The 20,192-nt window shown below is 42.0% G+C and overlaps 1 protein-coding gene across 1 annotated transcript; it reads left to right on the top strand.

The window, feature by feature from the left end:
• Positions 1-635: 635 nt before the first annotated feature.
• MXRA5 (matrix remodeling associated 5) lies at positions 636-19,719 on the top strand. Its single transcript, XM_048328461.1, has 7 exons — positions 636-820; positions 3,037-3,252; positions 5,540-5,669; positions 5,989-6,379; positions 8,971-13,941; positions 14,580-15,480; positions 17,016-19,719. Exons 1-7 carry the CDS (start codon positions 636-638, stop codon positions 18,925-18,927), a joined length of 8,706 nt encoding a protein of 2,901 aa, XP_048184418.1. The 3' UTR covers positions 18,928-19,719.
• Positions 19,720-20,192: the final 473 nt, after the last annotated feature.

The following is a 20,192-nucleotide window of genomic DNA, read 5'->3' as shown; positions in this document are numbered from 1 at the left end:
CACATCTGAGCGCTTCGACAGTGCTGGATGTGCCTAGGTCCCAGAGACAAACTTTCCGTGAGCTTCAGGTCCCGAACCCATGCGAAACCGCAACTGCCGCGACCCCTGTCCGCCGGCTCCGGAGCCTATTTTACCCACCCCCCGCCCCTGGCGCGGGCCCGCCCGCAGCCGCCCCCTCCCCGGAGGGGCCGCCCACCCCGCAAGAGGAGCCGCTGCGCCGCGCCCTCCCTCTGCACAGCGCCCGGCGCGGGGAGGCGGGCGGAGCACGGCGCCCCGGCACCCGCATCCCTCGTCCCCATGCGGCGGCGGGCGGCGGGACGCTGCCGCCGCGGGAGGAGCTGCACGTCCAGGCAGCCCGTCCGGCGGCGCGGAGCCGCCCGCATCGCCCGCCCGCCCGCTGGCCCACGGAGGTCCCGCAGCGCCCGGAGCGACGCGCTGGACTGCCGCCGGGACTGAGGGCTTGCGGCGCCCCGACGTTCGGCGGGATCGTGGGGCACCCGGAGAAGGGGAGCGCTCGGAGGCAGTAGCAGTCAATACAAACCAGCACCCGGCGGTGCCTGCCCAGCTGTCGCGCATCGCTTATGCTTGTTCGGGGGGACCCAGCCGCGGCGGCGGATCCCGCAGGATGACGGGCGATGAGGAGTCCTAAGTCGGCGTCGAGACGGGCCACTGCAGGCAGCGATGAGCATCGGCGAGCCGGTGCCGGAGGGGAGGCCGGGGTCCAGGTGACCGCCGGCCCCGCGCCGCCGGCCGCCCGCAGCCCCGCGGAGCATCGGGAGCGGCGGGCAGCGCCTGCTGAGAGCGCCGCGCCCGGCCGCAGGTAACGAGCAGCGCGCTAACGCCGCTGCCAGAGCGCAGTCGGGTGCGGGGCGGCTCGGGTTTTTGGGTTCCCCCGCAGGACTGTGCGGGGGCGGGGAGGTGGGTGGGCTGCGCGGCTGCCTGGCTGGCGGCCGTCGGGCGTCCCGCGGCCGGCGCCCGCCCTCAGCCCGAGCGCTCCCGTCGCCCGGCCCGGCGGGGACATTCTTCCCTAATGGGAAGCATCTGTCCTCCGGTACGGCAGAAAGAAGCACGGAGGCGAGGGGGACTACGGCTCCCTCGCAGCCACCTACGCCACAGCCGCGGCTGGCGCACAGCCCGGGCCGGGGCCGCGCAGGAGCGACCGCCCCTCCCGCCAACCTCCCCGCGGGGCGACCTCCGGCCCCGCCAGGCGCCGGGCGGGCAGCGCCGCCACGCGGGGCCCCGCTCACGCCCCGCCTCGCGGGGCGGGGCCGCAGCCCATTGGCCGGCACGCTGCGCGGGGGTGGCGGGAGCAGCCAATGGCGGGGGAGCCGCCGAGAGCGCCCCCGTGCGGCGGGGCGGGGCGGCGGGAGCTGCTCCGGCGCCTCCCGGCGGCTCCCGCAGGAGCGGCTGCGGCTGGGCCGCGGGAAGGGCTCGGCTCGGCTGCCGCTCCGGCCTACCCGGGCAGAGCACGGTAAGTCCCGCCGGCCGGCCCTTCCCCAGCCCCTCACAAGTCGTTGCAGTCTCCTCTTCGCCTCAATGAGCACGTCCTGAAAGGGACCTGTCACAAAACAAATTTGAATGGGTAGGCTGTTTTTTAGAAAGAATTTTCGTTGAGGAGAACATAAGGAAAACAGCACCTGAAAATTCTTAAACAAATTACAAGCTATATGTCTCGTAAAGAATGCTAAGCATCTCATTAACTTGACCACGGGTATTTGGGAAAACTCTTCATCCCAATGAGCCTCTCCTTTGAACTGTAATGGTTTGCACATGATAATCTTAGGGAAAAAATGTGCATCTTGTTGCACAGTATAAAATCTGACTTTTATACTAAAAGGAAATTACTAATGGACGTAATAATAGCTGGTAGAAGTGAATAACTTTCTGTCATTGTCGCAGTGTTGTACAAAAGCAGGAATATTAAATTTCTGTTACTAATAGCAGCCCATATTCTTGTATGGCTTTAATTTGAAAAGCTTTCAAATTCTTCTGATGGTAGAATAAGAATAGGAATGTTTTAAACTCATTTGTCTAAAGTTAGGGTGCTTAATCTGTAATAAGACATTACATAAATGATTTTATTTTCAGAAATTACTAGTGCTCAAGGTCAATAACAGTTGTGCTTTCTTGTCTGTTCTTAGCACACTGTGTTTCTTTAAATGACTCTCCATGGTTCTAGCCATGCAGAATTTGACACACAGTTCCAAAAATCTGAACTTGAGTATTGGTAGATATATTATAAACTTTTCCTGTGAGGTCTGTGCTTATGCTTTTAAACAAATTGTCCAGTTTTATCAGTTCTGATCAGCCATACCTTTTTGGTTAAGATTGCAATGTAAGAGTATATCCAACATCACAGAGCAACCCATGGCAAAGGACGACAGAGTCTAGATCTGTGGTGAACCAATTCTTTCTACTACTTTCTATCTCAATTATTTCCTGTGTCGATTATGAATGAGATTCATTGAGCCACATTTTACCCTAATGAAAGTTAGTAGCCTGTCTGAAAATTAGGCAAGTAGGCGAGGTAGTAGGTTTGCTAACTAGGGACCTAATGAAGCTCAGTTGTACTATTTCTAGTTATCTGATGAGGTAGATAACTGATATTATTAATCTTCAAGTGATTATGGCTTGGGTTTTTTTTTTCTTTCATTGACTGTAGAGGGAGCCATGGCAGTTTGCTTGAGCTAGATATGTCCCGAAAAGTTTTCTAGTTTTTCATGATGAGTACTATTCTTGGTGTACAGAATAAGCCTATAAAATTTATTAGCATAGGGAGACAGCATAACTTTTTTAGATTAGGTATTAAGTAGAAGTGAGTAATAGGGGAAAAATTAACACTGAAGTAGAAAATAACATGGAATAAGGAAAATGGCTTTCCAACTGAGTTTGGTTTTGATTGTCTATAGACTTTCTGGACAATGCAGGTCATTACTAGGTATATAAAGGGTTTAAAATGTATAAAGGGTATATAAAAGTTTTTAAAAATCATCATTTCTTCTCTCTTTTCTTCCTCCCCGCCCCGGAACAATGCAGGAGGAGCCAGGCAAGGGGAGGCGACAAGATGGGGGAGCGGGTGGTGGCTGGAGCACTGTCCGTGGTCCTGATGCTGGGATTGGGGCTGCCGCTGGGCGCCCTGGGCTGCCCCCAGCCCTGCGCCTGCTACCTTCCCACCGAGGTCCACTGCACCTTCCGCTCCCTGGCAGCCGTGCCGGCACGGATCGCTAAGCATGTGGAAAGAATCAACTTCGGGTTTGTATGGCAGCTTGGAGCAAACAGTTTTATGTTCTTAGTGCCGAAGCCTGGAGTGCTTCGCACACATGTGGCAAAGCGGGATCTCTGGGTGTAGTTCTTAAGTAGAATTGCAGAGATGGGTACTTACTTGTCGGTGCTGTGTTTCAAACACTACAGTTGCTGGCATGGAGAAATTAGGTTGGCCTTTATGTTTCAAACAAAAGTTAGTACTCTTTTCAAATAAACATTTATACCATGGTGTGAGTTCTTTTTTGGCAAATAGAACATTTAGTCTTTTACAGTGTATAAAAAAAGATCTTGAATTTAACCTTTTATGGGATTTCTACAGAATATGGAATTCTATACCTGATGTTAAAAAAAAAATACAGCAGGAGTAAAATTCTGTGAGGTAATCCAGTAGCATTTTGGAGAACAATGTGATATAGCATATCTTAAATGAATACAGTAGAAAGAAATCTGATCCATTGCCTGTGGAGTTGTAGTTTTGTTGCAGTTTTTTTCAAGCAACTAAGTGCAATATAAGCATGTTTTGGGAAGGGATTGCTCAGGCTCCAACTCACTTTGCTCTCCAGGGAATTGCCAACTCACTTCTGTCAGATTTTGAGACAAGAAGGCAGGGACTGTTGGTAGGCTTCATAATGAAAAAGCACCATGTTGGGTCATTGTGTGATATAGAATGGTGCAAGAGTCTCAGTCCTCTTCTGCTTGGTGTCAGGGCTGCCCCACTACCTGTGATGAAATTATCCTCACAACTTCAAGGCCTGTAAGCTGCAACTGATCGTGCAATGACTGGCAGTAGGGCCCTTGGTTTTTGGGGTTTTTTTGCTTCTCCATAATTAAAATTTCTGTCCACCAGCATATTATCTGCCTAAAGCCTAAATTTAGTCTCAAAATGCTCTTGTGCTCAGTAAAGGTATATTAACGAAATATATACTCCAATCCCTAAATTGTTTTTGTAAATGGTATGTAGACATCTAAGTTACTAAGGTGTTTGGGGTTTTTTTTTTTAGTAAAGTACATTGTTTGATATACTGTTAGCATAAAAGCCCTTTCCTCTCTGTATTTCATCACTACAAATGACATTTTCTGACTTGGGTCCTTTCTCAGGGAGAAGCAGTCTTAACTGTCTGTTGTTGTGCTTCTTTCACTTTGAAAGAGCACTTTTATTCTTTTATATTGCTATTTTAAGTGCTGTGCATTTAGGAGGTGAAGATTATTTTTCTAACTGGAAGTAACTTAGGAAAAATTTTTATTTAGACAAGTTCATATTTTTTTTGAAGGACTGATTTTGAAATAAGGAATTTTAATAAGATGTCTGCTATAAGCATAGTGGATCTGCAGAAGAACTAAAAATGTTAATACAATAGTCTAAATTTTTAGCAAATTAAGAATCTTTAGATAGATAACATTGTGAGGATCCAAAAGTATTTTCTTCGTATTCAAAGTATTTTAATTTCATGCTGTGTCTTCCCCTGCTTTCTAGAAAATACTAAGAAATTGGAAAAACCTTTGAAATTCTATGCTTAGTTGTAAGACTTTGTGCCCAGATTAGATAATACATTTAATTTTCTGTATACATATGAAAAACACAAATGTAGAGCTAGGCCACCAGCTGCAACTCTTCCAGGTTGGCAAATAAAGTCTGATTCGCTTGTCCAAAGCAAAACTGAATATTTTCAAAGAGTAGATTTTCTGTATTCCTTATCTAAGAGGAGTTTCAAGGCTCAAATTATGTAATTGGAAGGTCAATTCCTAGACCTTATGTATTTAGTTAATGTAGCCAATACATGTTGTAACAGTAAGTGAAGCAGAATATGACTTACTGCTTCTTGTGCTCTTTGGGAGATACCATTTTTAATGTTTACTTTCCCAATCTCTATTTAGTTATTGTTAGATGCTGCTTTGGCAACACTGCAGCCTCTCTAGTTTGCCAGGCTCCATAGCATCATGGTTTGGCCAGAGGCCATTAACTTACTTCCATTTCATAAACTGAGCTGGATGGAAAAATACACTGACAACTATTAGAACTTAAACGCCTATTTATTACTGTTACTCCTAATTTATGGCTAAAGTGCCACAAAGTGAGTTAAAAGAAATATTAATGTAAACATGAGCTAAGTATGCTTGGGCCTTGTAAAAATCTTTCAGTAACTTCTGGCCTTTTGACAATGCATTAAGGTCCCTCCAATTTTTCCTGGAAGTTGGGTTATAATATTTTTACGTTTGCAGTCTGTGACAGTCAGTGTATAAAATGTAACTGCATGTGTGATTTTTTTTTCCCCAGGTTTAACAGTATACAGTCTATATACGAAAACTCCTTTGCGGGACTTACAAAATTGGAATTGCTTATGATACATGGAAATGACATTCAGAATATTCCTAATGGTGCTTTGAAAGATCTTGTGTCTCTACAGGTACAGCTTAGGTTTTCCTAAATTTCAAAACTAGCTTCCATGAATAACGGAAAACAAAATTAAGTGTTCTTTCTAGTGGCTTTTTAGGATTAAGATACCATTTTCCCTCAAAATACATTGGATATCTATTAACTATGCCTCTGTCTAACTTGATAATCCCAACTAACACTCAATTTTATTCTACCTCTTTGACCAACGTATGGTTTTTCAGTGGTGCAAAAGATTTGAATGTGGGAGGAAAACATTTGCTTGATTGCTATTCTGCTTGGATTTAGATAAAAAAATTAATCTCTGGTTCTTTTTTTTAAATTTTTTTTAGGTTTTCAAAATTAGTTACAATAAATTGAAAGCCATAACTGGCCAAACTCTCCAAGGACTTTCAAGCTTAATGAGACTGCACATGGATCACAACAGAATTGAGTTTATTCATCCAAATGCTTTTAATGGTTTAACTTCTCTAAGACTGGTCCACTTAGAAGGAAATTTGCTCCAGCAGCTTCACCCCAACACCTTTTCAACATTTATGGTCCTTGATTATTTCAAACTGTCAACAGTAAGGCACCTCTACCTATCTGAAAATGTTCTTAGGACCTTGCCTGCAGAGATGTTTCAAGGCATGCCACTGCTGGAAAATCTTTACCTTCATGGAAATCCATGGGCCTGTGACTGTAGTTTGAAGTGGCTTCTTGAATGGAATGAAGCTTCTGGAGGTAGGAGCATAAGCTACCAGTGTTTATTGAACTCATAATGTTGAATTTTTTTCCTGTTCTGCATGTTGTTGGTTTTGTTATTTCCTGAGTATTATTGCCAACATGATCTCTATGTGCAGTATTAAGTTCTGTTACTGTTCAATAAATGTGTGTATTTAAAAAGCAGTGTAAAAAGAAAGCAGTTTTGTTTCATTAGATAAAAATATGTATTTAACAGCAAAGAAATTAGCCATTACATTTGGGATGACAGAAGTGGTAGTGATGTTTGTAATTGGAAAGAGATAGGTTATAACCTTTTATTCCATTTGCTTGCACAGCAGTACACCTTTGACTAAGGGCTGCCAATTGTCCTCAACCAACAAAGCTACTGACTATATGCTCTCATGGAAGGTGGTAAGATTGGATTTGAACATGTTTGTCTAAGGAAGGAAGGAAATCAGGTTACCAAATTCCTGGTTAAGTCCTCTAACTTTGATTCTATTAACATTAAGGCTGTAGTATGCATCCTTCATGTCTAGCCACGTTTCTTCATTGACAACAACTTCCTTTGATGATGGAGCAAATCTGTTTTAAGTATTTTCCAGTACTTGCAACGTATTTCTTTTCAAACGTGTAACTTTTTCATAAAATAGCTAGTCTATCTTCATTCAGGCTTAGAGGTGAGAAAAGTATCACACTGCTTAGGCTGGAATGTTTCTGATCGTGTGCAGAAGCAAAAAATAGAGTTTTATAATGCCTCTGTCTCAGGAATACACTAAATGAAGAAGGGTTTGAGTTTCAGTTTTCAGTTTGGGCATCTCAGTTCAGCAGAGGAACTGGTGTCACACCAGAGCTATTGCTAAATTATTAAGAGGAAATTGGCATTTAATTGTAACTGAAGATGTTTCAAATGAGTGATGGTGTCGCAAGGTTTATATCATGATTTTGGAGCACATATGGTGAACGATGGTGGGTCTTGTCATCTTAGAGCACGTAACTCATTGCAGTTTTGCACTTCACTATAGGGCAGTACTTTTTAAGAATGTGCGATGCTTGTGTAATACAAATCTTCCTGACTGAACAGATACTTGAGGCATCTAACTCAAATACTGTATTCCACTAGCTTACATTTTAATATTCTTACATTCTGTTCTTGATCCAAATTGTGTGTGTATGTGTAATGAGTGTACTTAAGTTTTACTGTAAGTTATAATAATGAGATATTAGCTGAACATTCCTTTGTGCAGTGTTGGCTTTGCTAGCGTTTTTATTCAGTTAGGTTACCTCTTTACACTAAAACAGTAGTGATTTTTGGAAGGAGGAAGAATTTATCCATGCCATTTTCGAATATGGCAGATTTTGTATCTGTATATAACTATAACATTAACTTCTTTGGGAATTCTGTCCAGAAAGAGTTACTAAATTTCTTCAGATCAGTGTAGCCACTGCCAAGTTGATTGTGGGCCAGTTTTTCCTTATCTTTGAAATGTCCTGTTTGAATCTGCAAGTAATAAACTGCATATATAGATATAGATATACAGATAGATATAGAGATATAGATATATATAAATATTCCATTTGTAACAAATTTTCAAGAAAATTGATTTGTCAGACTAGCAAAGCATATATTTTCAATTAAAATAATGGTATGAAAATTTGCCATTCATTTCCCTTTCTCCTGACATTTTGCCTTATAACCCACCGGTATACTGTTCATTCATTCAAAGATCCCTCATTCTTCAGGATGATACTTATGGCTAGAATAACTGTAAAAATTTATTTGCTCTATGTCTCCAAACTAAATACCTAAGGTGACATTTGACATTCTAGTGAGGAGAAAAATGTAATAAAAGTATGGCTATTACTTTGCAGACAACAGTCTTTCTGGCATTGAAGGAGAGAGGAGTCAAGGCTATAGTTTCCTAGTCTAGCCCTCTTCTTCTAGCTTTTGTTGTTTCATTACAAAGTTTACAGTTGTTTCAGAGGTCAGGGAAGAAGTGGCACTTTTCTTTTTTGGAATTTTTCCTGCTGATAAATGACTTGTAAGTGCAAGAACTAGTCAGCCCATTTTGGTAGCTACAGTAAAAGTTTTTGTGAACTGCCAATACTGTTCTTAATTAATAGAGAAAAATAGAAAGCTTCCTAGATTATTTAATGAGGAAGTCCAGCAGTTCTCAGGTAAATGCTATATTTTTGAAAGCTGAAAGGTCCCACTTCTCTTCACATTAGATCCACAAGTTAGGCTGTCACTGTACAAATGCAGACTTTTTGACACAGAATAGTTTGTTGCTGATTTAAATGTTGCTTTGCACACTTCAGTTTCTAGGCATTTTGTTTAGAGGCAGTGAATCTAAGTTTCAGAAGGATGGAGTATTCAATCCTCTCATTAAAGTCAGAAGAAATCATGGTCAAATTGAGAATCAGGTGTCCATTCATCTGTAAAACAAAGAGGTGCCATTCTAAAAGTCTTGACTTATATGTCATGTGACATAATGGCAATCCTCATGAAGTTTATTTCACAATTCTGAGAATTGTCTAACTTTAGAACAGAGTTTTTCAGCTTATCCTTTTTTTTCATTTTCTTTCTTCCTTTTTTTTGTTTTTTTTTGCAGGTGTTTTAAAATGCAAAAAGGACAAAGCCTATGAAGGGGGACAGCTGTGTGCTAAGTGCAGCAGCCCAAAACAACTGCAGAAAGAAGATATTCAAAACTTGAAAGATATTTCCTGTAGGAAACCTGTCATTCAGTCCTCACTGAGGCAAAATAGCAGCACTCAAGAGGAGGATGATGGTGACAGTTATGAACTCCCTCTGGAAGAGCTTCAGTCCTCGCCATGGAACATTGCTCTAAATATGACTGATGAGCATGGCAACATAGTCCACCTGAACTGTGAAATCAAAAAACCAACAGGTTCTACCAAAATTCAGTGGAATCAAATCCAGACTCAGGAGATAGATATAAATGCTACAATTGCACTGGATTTTGAATGTCCAATGAATCGAGAAAGCTACGAAAAACTGTGGAAGCTTATAGCTTACTACAGTGAAGTACCTGTCAAATTAGAGAGGGAACTTATGCTCAAAAAAGAGCCTAAAATAATCTATCAGTACAGGCAAGGCTCAGATTATGATGCTCTTTACTACACAGGTGTAAAAGCTCAAATATTGGCTGAGCCTTCCTGGGTAATGCAACCTCTTATAAATATCCAATTAAACAGGCGCCAGAGTACAGGGAAAAAAGTGGTGCTATCTTTTTTTACTGTGTTTTCTCAGACAATTCATACCAAAACCACCAGGCAGCAGAGAAACTGGGTAATGATAGAGCAAAATCAGAGCACAAGGACAGCACAGAGTGTGGTGGAAGGGTCAGAGTGTCAGCTGAGATGCAGTGTGAAAGCTTCTGAGAGCCCCTCCATTCAGTGGCTTTTTCCAGATGGAACTAAACTGCAGGCACCTTTTAATCAGAAAGACAGTAGGTTTTCCATTCTCAGTAGTGGCCAACTAATAATCAAAGCAGTGAGTTACACTGATGGAGGTGTGTACCACTGTGTTGCCCAAGTGAGAGATGATATGGACATAATGTCTTACAGACTCGTCGTGCAGCCTGCAGCTATTCAGGTAGCTGATTCAGATGTAGCAAGAGTTGAAAAAAATGTTGGAGATCCAATAGCTTTGCCGTGCAATGCAGTTGCCATTCCAGATGCACAGTTGAGCTGGATTCTTCCGAACAGTCAGGTACTCAATGATTTATCAAACTCTTCAAAAGGCTATATGCTGCCCAATGGTACTTTGCTTATTCCAAGGAGCCATGTCACTGATAGTGGCCATTACAGATGTGTGGCTGTCAATCAGCAAGGATCAGATCAGTTTGCTGTAAGAGTCACAGTAAATAAAATGGTATCTGACAGATCATTTAAACGAATAAAACTAAAGAAGCGCCCAGGCTCAAAAGGTTTGTCAAAAACAAGAGGGCGGGTCATAGATGATGAAGAGGGATCAGGGGCAGGAGGGGTGGAGGAGTTCCCACGAAGAAAGAATCACCTAAAGGACTGGGAAATACCTTTTAAACAAAAAAGTGACCGGGTGCCAGAGGCTCAAATTAAAAAGGGAAAGAAGGGCAGAAGGAAAATGAAAATCTGGAAAAGTACCGATAGAACCCAAGACAGCAATGTTGCGGAAGGCCGGAGAGTATTTGAATCTCGAAGGAGAATTAACGTGGCAAGCAAACAGATTAATCCACAGCATTGGGCTGACATTTTGGCAAAGGTCCGTGGGAAGAATCTTCCTAGAACAACAACAGCTACAACCGCCTCTGTAACAACTTCACTGCCATCAGTCATGCAGGAAACTACTCCCGCCCCTTATCCCTTAGCCAGCCCTCCGCCTTCAGAGACAGGAGCTGATGTGCTGGACTCCTCTGCTGATGCATCACCTGTGGGTGAAGATGAGCAATTCTTGGTCACTGTTTCACAGAACACGGAAGTGTTTTCAGTGCAGTCTGTATTAATAGGGTCAGAAACTGAACCATTTTCCAACCACAGGGCTTTAGAAACACCTGCAAGTACAGACACTGTAGAAATAGCTTTATCAGGTCCATATTTGACTCCTGTCTCTGCAACTCTGCATCCCCAAGGGGAGCAGCATCTTGATGTCAGGACGGATGATTCAGTTGCCTTCACGGAAGAACCTCTAGCCAAAGAAGTTGTGACAAAGTTTCCTAATGTTCAGAGCAGTTCATTCACAGTGGAAAATGTAGATAAAACTGTATCTGCTATATCTGAAGAAAGTTCTGCTTTTGCGGAGCTACCACTTGATGCTACTCTCCTTGCTGAATCTCAGACTGTGGATCTTCATAGCACCTTGCAGACAAGCTTGAAGTTAAATGAAGTGGGCCCAATGAGTGTTAACACCGTAACTACAGCACCTTCTCATGATGAGATCATCCCAACAGATTTTGTAGGCACTACTACTGTTTCTTCATCCACTTCTTCATTTGTTAGAGAAAAGAGCAATGATACGAGATACCAGCACAAAAAAATATCCACAAGTCATGCAAAAACACCAGACTTAAGTAGCGGCTTTCCAGCTGTCACACCCATCAGGGTTCAGAGCAATGAAGAACTTGAGATCCACAGGAAAACAGTGACTCCAGAAAGTGTGTCCAGCAGTTATGCAGACAATTCTCAGACAGACACACATAGAAACTTGGCCATTCCAAAACCGGGTCCCATATTCATTTTGCATGGCACTAATGCTCTTCATAAAGCAGAGGGGTTAGAAATGGCTTCTTCCATCAGTAGATTGACCACTGTGGCCACCAAAACATCTCCATATAGAAAGACCATGCCTTCACTTATTACTCAGCATGGTAGAAAAAGACCTTATGGCAGAAGGAGAAGGCCAAACAGAATCCGACAAAGACCAAAGCCTTTTCCCCGTGTTGCTTTAACCACAGAGGCAATGTCTATTATTCCAAGGACACCTGAATTTGAAGCTGTTACCAAAACTACTTCTGCAACTCGTGAAAGTCCTGATCTTAAAACCATCAAAATACAGGCTAGGAAAGAGGAGCGTATGGAATCCACTCCTTCATTAATTCCTGATTCAGGTGTTGTAGAGAAAATTACAAAAGTCAGAGATGTGGTCACAACTCCTTCTTTTAGGCCTACCACTGCTCTACCTAAAGCTAAACATGGGACGCACCCTACTAGCCCTGAAACCTTGGCACTTCCAGTGACTGCACCTATCATGATTTTATCATCATATGCTGTACAAGATGCACTTCCCACAAAAGAGTCAAGTGTACCTCTGAAACCAGAGCAAAGTGAAGTGCCAGCATACCACTCATTAGACAGTGCATCTGCAGAGAAGGACATGAAAGCAGACCCTAAAACTGTGGATCATAAAGTGGAACAATACAGCACAGCAACTTCTCCTGCATATAGGAACAGCTCAATACTATCAGCAAAACCAAAATCTCAAGAGGAGCCTAACCTATTTGACTTAGAAGTTGTGGTTAATGAAACAACTGCTGGAACATTCCAGCTGGTATATCCCACTGTGCCTGACTTAAGTGTTCCTGTTGGCACAGTTGAAGTTTTTAAGGACCTCTCAGCTTCAAAGGAACCATGGAAGCCCACAGTATCTATAGAAACACCAGCAAAAACTGAGCCACCTCAGCAACATGAAATAATTACTTTATCCTCGTCTTCCAGCACTGCAGAAGCTCAGGCTTTTCCAGTTAGACAGACAAAGAAATCTGTTACTTCTCAGGCTGGGACAGAGCCATCTTCCTTGGATAGAAAGGAATCTATGCCGCATGTGTTTCATCATCTGCAGACAACTAAAAAGCCTCCTATTACATCCACTGCTTTTATTCCATTTATAGAACTTGTCACTCTTCCCACTTCCATGTCAAGCACTTCACATCCTTCTCTTCATTATACCACCGAGGAAAGTAATGTCTTCAATCAAGAAAGGTTCCCAGAAGCAAAACAAGTTGGAGCTGATGGTGAGAAAATAGTGATAAGCTCAAGACAGAATGTTCACCCTACTCCTTCCTCTGACCAAAACAGGATCAGCATACAGTCAAAAGAGCAGCAATTCAATGAGTTGTACAGTAGCAAGTCAAACAACAGTTTACTTCTAAATCCAAATCTTCCCCATCCACCTGCTGGAATGATACCAAGCATAAACCAAAGACTACCTGTTGTGCCTCCAAGGCATGTTCCAGTAAGAGGCACAGTGAAGCTTCCTGTAACACAGGGCCCACTTCGCTATTTTATAACACGTCAGCCTCTTCACTACACAAACAAACCAGAGATAACAGCGTATGCAGCACATACTATCCAGGACAGAAAAACTTTTGCCTCCCAGAGAGAAACAACTACACCAACACAAGCCTCTCCATTTCACAAAATAAATCCATTGACTGAAAGCAAGTTCAGTAATCAGGGTCAGAACAGATACAATATTAATTCAAGATTTTTTGGAAATAACTATGTTCCAGATAACAGAGGCACAGCAGGAAGACTGCCAAGTCAAGGGATCCCCTATTACCCCAGTTCCAGAATACCCTTCCTTTTCAACAGAACAAGGATATTCCCTCAATTAAATATGCATCCTAAACCAGACGTCCCTAGTCAACTAGTCCCAAAAGACACAAAGGAGAAGAAGGTTGCTCAGGTCTTACCTACTGGGATTACAGTGCAAAAAGCTACAGCTATTCCGGTGCCTCCAATGCCACATGCCACAACTACCACATTACCACCAGTGTTTTTAAAGATCAGCCCCCCAGCCTTTCTTTCTCAGCGCACAAGACCACAAATAACCACTACAGTTCATCCTTTTAAAAATGTCCATCATCGTCATCAAAAATTTCCATCTGTGCCTTACGTGGGAAGCATGCCACACAATTTGACTGTAATTCAGTCTTCCACTAATTTCAGGGTACAGGGAGAAAGACCTAAAATTATCACAAAAGCATCTCAGAGCATATCCGTCCTTGCGGAAATGGATGCTTTTATCCCTTGTGATGCAGTTGGGGAACCCAAGCCTTTTATTACTTGGACAAAAGTCTCTACAGGTAAGATAAAGGAAAACGTGTTCTTCCACATGGTTTGTAGGGGTATTGCACAGAAATGCAACATGATCACAGGAGTAGTTCAAAATACTGGAAAATACTTTCTGTCACTTACAATCATTGTAGATAAAATGATTAATTGCAACTAATCATTAGAAGTAATAATACATTTGCAGTGTTTCTTGTAGTAAAAGAAAAACTCTACCATTTAATGAGTTCATTTTTGAAGAGTAATTTTTGGCTGTGAAAAGCAGCCAACTCTGCTTATTCACAGCAGTTAGAATTTATTATGGCAATACTTGTGACTATGGGTTTGTTAACATTGCAATCTTAAATACTGGTGTGTGTATCATGTCCATGTACAAAAGGAACAGAAAAGTTACATAAAGATTTAAGAGAAATCCTAAAACATAAGGCCTTTAAAAATTTCCACACTATGTTTGCAAGCTATTGGTTAGTTCTGCAATAGAAACAAAGACTAATTTGAGCTATGGAGAGTGTCAGAAGATTTCATGTGGGCCCGCTGAAGTTGTAATTGGTGTTGAGTAAACTTAAAATCTCACTTAAGACTTCTTTATTGCAATAATGTACATTTTTAACCCTTTGACTTTCTCTTTCTTTCTTTCCTCTCACCTTCACAGGAGCGCTAATGACAACCAGCAGCAAGTTACAAAGGTTTGAAGTCTGGAAAAATGGTACTCTCCTTATCCGAACTGCTCAGCTTCAGGATCGTGGACAGTATTTATGCACAGCTCAGAACCTGCATGGCATAGATAAAATGATTGTTGTGCTCACAGTTGTAGCCCACCAGCCCAAAATTTTACTTTCCCGTTATCGAGATGTCACGGTCTACTTTGGAGAGACCATAGCAATGGAATGTCAGGCTAGTGGGACTCCAAGCCCACTAATTTCATGGATTTTCCCAGATAGGAAGATTTTGCAGACAGTCACCACCACAGAAAGCAGGATAATGCTTCATGAAAATCGAACCTTGTCTATCAAGCAAGCAACTTTTTCAGACCGAGGAGTTTACAAATGTGTAGCAAGCAATGCTGCAGGAGCTGACAGCATTGCCGTGAGGCTGCACATTGCAGCCTTACCGCCCATCATCCAGCAGGACAAGCAAGAGAATATTTCCTTGCCCCTTGGTAGCAGTATTAACATCCACTGCACTGCTAAAGCAGCACCTTCTCCCAACATCCGCTGGGTGGTCTTTGATGGCACGCAGATCCGACCTTCTCAGTTTGTCAATGGGAATTTATTTGTTTTTCCCAATGGGACTCTTTACATTCGCAACGTCTCCCCCAAGGACAGTGGGACCTACGAGTGCATTGCTGCTAACATGGTGGGGGCTGCCAGGAGAACAGTACAACTCCATGTGAAGAAGCATGCATCTAATGCTAAGATCACTGGGAGCTCTCCTCAGAGAACAGATGTAACATATGGCGGAATCCTGCATTTGGACTGTAGTGCTTCTGGTGACCCTTGGCCTCGGATATTATGGAGGTTGCCTTCCAAAAGGATGATTGATTCCCTACACAGGTAAATTTCTGTTTGGGGTGATGCAGCTAATTGCATTTAGATTAACTTAGAGAAACACCCACTCATATATGTACAAGTCTCATTCCTGACTTCTGCAGGTTTTGACTAAGCCACCCAATCCTTAGGAAGGAATTTGAAATTATATCAGAAAGATAGTCAAGTCATATCTTAGCATAATTTTACTGAAAGCTGTATTGAAGTTAGCTTCAAGTTTCTAGGATAAACTGCCACTGTTTGTCTTTTACAGCCACTCGTAAATGTAGTAAAGTCCAGTGGCAAAAGTTCAGATATACAGCTTGTGTACTGCTTGTTCCAATGTGCTTAGTCTGAATAATATTGCACAGGTGCCTGCTTTTCCCCAGAAGGAAAAGGATCATTGAATTTTATCTCTTAGGTAAATCATTACACGCAGTAAATACTGAGCAAATAAATCAAGTTATAATTACTTAAATAAGCACTATCATTTTAACATCATGTGTAAACAAATGTTACCACACAGTAAGGTCTGCAAACCTGGTTGCATATAAATGCCTGAAACAATGCATTCTCCAATGTTTGCAATATCAAGTAAAATATCACTTCTACAAACCTACAATAACTGTCCTAAGACTTGGCTGAAAACAAATTTCTGTGCTATAAATTATTCATAGCTCACCTTTGAGCACTATAAACAGATGAGAAATGCACTGTAATTAAAATGCATAATTTGGAACAACTTTCTTCACAGCTGAACATAGTAATATTTTTTTTATATTGACAAAAAGTGTATTTGGTAACCTGTAGATAGCACAAAATCCAGAATTCATTTTATGCCTCATAGCAGTAGGAAAAAAAATCTGTGTTTCTTTTTAATTTTCCTTCATGATCTTTATGTGGGCTGCTTTTCAAATACTGGAGATCTCCTTTGGGGAGAAACCTGTGGCTACTGAGGAAGTTGGTTTTGACCACAATACACCAATTCCATAGTGAAGTGGAAAGGAGTAATAGGTTTTTAAGCACATTGGAATTTTTTTTCTTTGTTTCAAAGCTTAGCAACATTTTGCTTCTTTGTGACTTTTGTAAAGGCTTAATATGTTATACCCGAGGCCAGAGGAAGTTCTTCATCGTTACTTGTTTTTAACTGAAGACCCAGGTACCAGACCCCATTATGGTCCAAATAGCCATATGGATTATATCATTCAGAGATCATCTTTGAATGTTATAGGATACTGTACATGTAGTCAGAAGAGAGTCAAAACCACCATAATTTGGTATTTAGTGAATGTTTAGTGTCAAAAACAGCATTAAAGTCATTAACCACAACAGAATTGCTTGGTTACAAGTGAGTAGAACTATTTTTTTCCATTTGCTGTTTGGTGGTGAATATCCTGAACATTTCTGACCATTTAATTATCTAACAATAGCAGTGTTCCTCTCCTTTTTTTTTTAACATTGATGAGTTGTTATTCCCGCCCATCCTCCAGATTTTGCTCAATAATTAATAACCAAAATGTGATTTTGTAGCTCATGTTAGGTTCTTTTTTCTTTCCTTTCAGTACTTTGGAGACTAGAATCAAAGTATTCAGCAATGGGACTTTGGTTGTTAATTCAGTTACAGACAAAGATGCAGGAGACTATTTGTGTGTGGCCCGCAATAAGATAGGTGATGATTACGTGGTCCTCAAAGTGAATGTGATGATGAAACCAGCAAAAATAGAACATAAGAATGAGAATAACCACAAGGTCAAGTATGGAGGGGACCTGAAAGTCGACTGTGTAGCCACAGGTCTGCCAAATCCGGAGATCTCGTGGGGTCTCCCCGATGGCAGCATGATCAATACCTTCATGCAGTCAGATGACAGCGGTAGCCGGACGAAGCGATATGTGGTCTTTGACAATGGAACCCTGTATTTCAATGATGTTGGACTGAGAGAGGAAGGGGACTACACCTGCTATGCTGAAAATCAGATTGGGAAGGATGAAATGAAAGTGCGGGTCAAAGTGGTGGCAGAGCCTGCAACCATCAGGAACAAAACATACATCACTATTAATGTACCTTATGGCGATGTTGTCACAGCAGCATGTGAAGCCAAAGGAGAACCCACTCCCAAAGTGACCTGGCTTTCCCCGACCAACAGGCCTATTCCTGCTCTATCTGATAAATACCAGATATACAGGGATGGCACCCTCCTCATCCAAAAGGCCCAAAGGTCTGACAGTGGTAACTATACTTGTGTAGCACGGAACAGTGCTGGAGAAGATCGGAAGATCGTTTGGATCCATGTTGATGTTCAGCCTCCCAGAATCAATGGTCATCTCAGTGCAATAACATCTGTGAGGGAGACAGCCATCAGAGACAGCCAGAAACTTATTGACTGCAAAGCTGAGGGGATCCCTGCTCCACGTGTCTTATGGGCTTTTCCAGAAGGAGTAATCTTACCGGCTCCCTACTATGGGAACAGGATCACTGTGCATCGCAATGGTACGCTGGACATCAGAGGGGTGAGGCAAACGGATGCCGTGCAGCTCGTGTGCATCGGACGGAACGAAGGAGGGGAAGCCAGACTGCTTGTGCAGCTCCTCATCACAGACCATGTGGAGAAACCCTCCTTCAGAGACCCTGTCAGTGAAAGGATCACTGCCATTGCTGGGCACAGCATCAATCTGAACTGCTCAGTCCAGGGGAACCCCAAACCCAGCACAAGCTGGATCCTTCCCAATGGCTCTGAAGTGCTGAGTGGCAGTCGCCTGCACAGATTTTACCATAAGAGGGATGGGATCTTACACATCAGCGGCCTGTCTGCTGGGGATGCTGGGACTTACCGCTGTACAGCCAGAAACCTGGGAGGTTATGTGGAACGAGTAGTCTTTCTGAAGGTGGGACTCAGGCCAGAAATTAGCAACCAGTACAACAACCTGGTGAGCATCATCAATGGAGAAACTCTGCAGCTTCATTGCATCACCCAGGCAAACCAGCGGGCACAGATCTCCTGGACACTGCCCAATGGGATGGTTATGGATGCCCCCCAGGCTGTGGGTCGCTTTTCCCTGATGGAGAATGGCTCATTGACGGTGCGTGAGGCTTCTGTGTTTGACAGGGGCACTTACCTGTGCAAAGTGTCAACAGAGTATGGCACTTCTGTTATGACTGTGCCTGTCATTGTGATCGCCTATCCTCCCAGGATCACCAGTGAGCCAGCACCCGTTATTTATGCCAGACCTGGAAATTCAGTTAAACTGAACTGCATGGCCATTGGGATTCCTAAAGCAGAAATAACATGGGAGCTTCCAGATAAATCACATCTGACAACAGGAGCTCAATCTCGTCTGTATGGAAACAAATTCCTCCATCCTCAGGGGTCATTAGTCATCCAGCAGTCTACTCAAAGGGATGCAGGCTTCTATAAATGCACTGCTAAAAATATTCTAGGCAGTGATTCGAAAACAACCTACATACACATATTCTAACATTAAAACAAGTGCCTTTGGCTGGATACTGGTGTTCAAGTCACTGCCAAATGAGTGCAATGAGGGAAGTACTGCTTGCAACAATGGCTAAGGAGAGGAAAAAAAGAAAGTAATCTGCATTTCTTTTGTACTCAAAATGGTAGTAAGTCCCTGCAATAGAAGGAGGCATTAGACATACTGGAACTGAGAAGACCAACATGTTGAAAAAGGTCTTCAAATTGTTAAGACAGTGTAAGGTGGTTTTTCATGCTATCCAATAGCATCTGAGGCCTAAAGTACTCTATTCTTGTCAATAGTTCAAAGCTATTTCTTGTTCTAACAAGCACCTTAAAAGTACCAAAGAAGTATTAACTGTTAATAAGTGAGCTGCAGTGATAGAAGTACTTTAGTAAAACATAATTTTCATTATACCCTGCAGCGCCTTTACATAATCTAGGCTTATAGAATATGATTACTAACCTTTCTGTTCATGCTTCTATCAGCTCTTCAAAATCAAAGACTAAATTAGCAAATAAGAGTGATCTATTTTAATAAAAATACATGCAGAGATTAGCTGCCTTAACATATGAACATACATTTGCCAGCTACTAAGGACGCTATGATCAATTAATTCATTCTATATTTTATATATATTTTTTATTCTGACTATGAGACTAGAAAAATTAACAATGAATTTGGTCTCATCTTATAAATTATTGGTCTTTACAAGACTCTGATACATTACAGTGTTTTATAATATTAAGGTCAATATACTGTACATTTTATAATAAAAAATATTTTCCAAAGAATGTATTCACTGGTTTTCTTTCTTTTTTTTTAGAAAATAAGGAACTCTAAACAGTGGAAGTATGGAGTTAGGTAAAAAAATCAGAGTAATGTAGTGTTATACGTACTTGTATTTGAATCAATTTCTATTTGATTCATTTATAGATGTTTTAGGGAAGACAAATCAGTATAATTGTTTATCTTTTCAAAAGTGATTTATTAATAGAAACTTATGTATATTTCAGCATATATTTACAATGTCAATACTTTTTCTGGAGTCAAGGATTATCAGACAATGTGCATAATTTTATGAAGATTTATCTCTTGTGCTATAGAAATATTTGCTACAAGGTGTATATGTATATGTATATGCCCATTTTTCAACAAACTATACCAATCAGAATTTTTCAAATGTTAACTTAGCTTTAGACATATGGATTCTTACATATTCCTGAATTCTTAAAGTTCTGCTTGTTCATAAAACTTACACTCATGTTTTA

The sequence above is a fragment of the Corvus hawaiiensis genome, chromosome 2, assembly GCF_020740725.1.
Source record: "Corvus hawaiiensis isolate bCorHaw1 chromosome 2, bCorHaw1.pri.cur, whole genome shotgun sequence".
Taxonomy (NCBI): Eukaryota; Metazoa; Chordata; class Aves; order Passeriformes; family Corvidae; genus Corvus; species Corvus hawaiiensis.
Note: the sequence above shows the minus strand (reverse complement) of the source record. Positions and strands in the feature narration are given on the sequence as shown.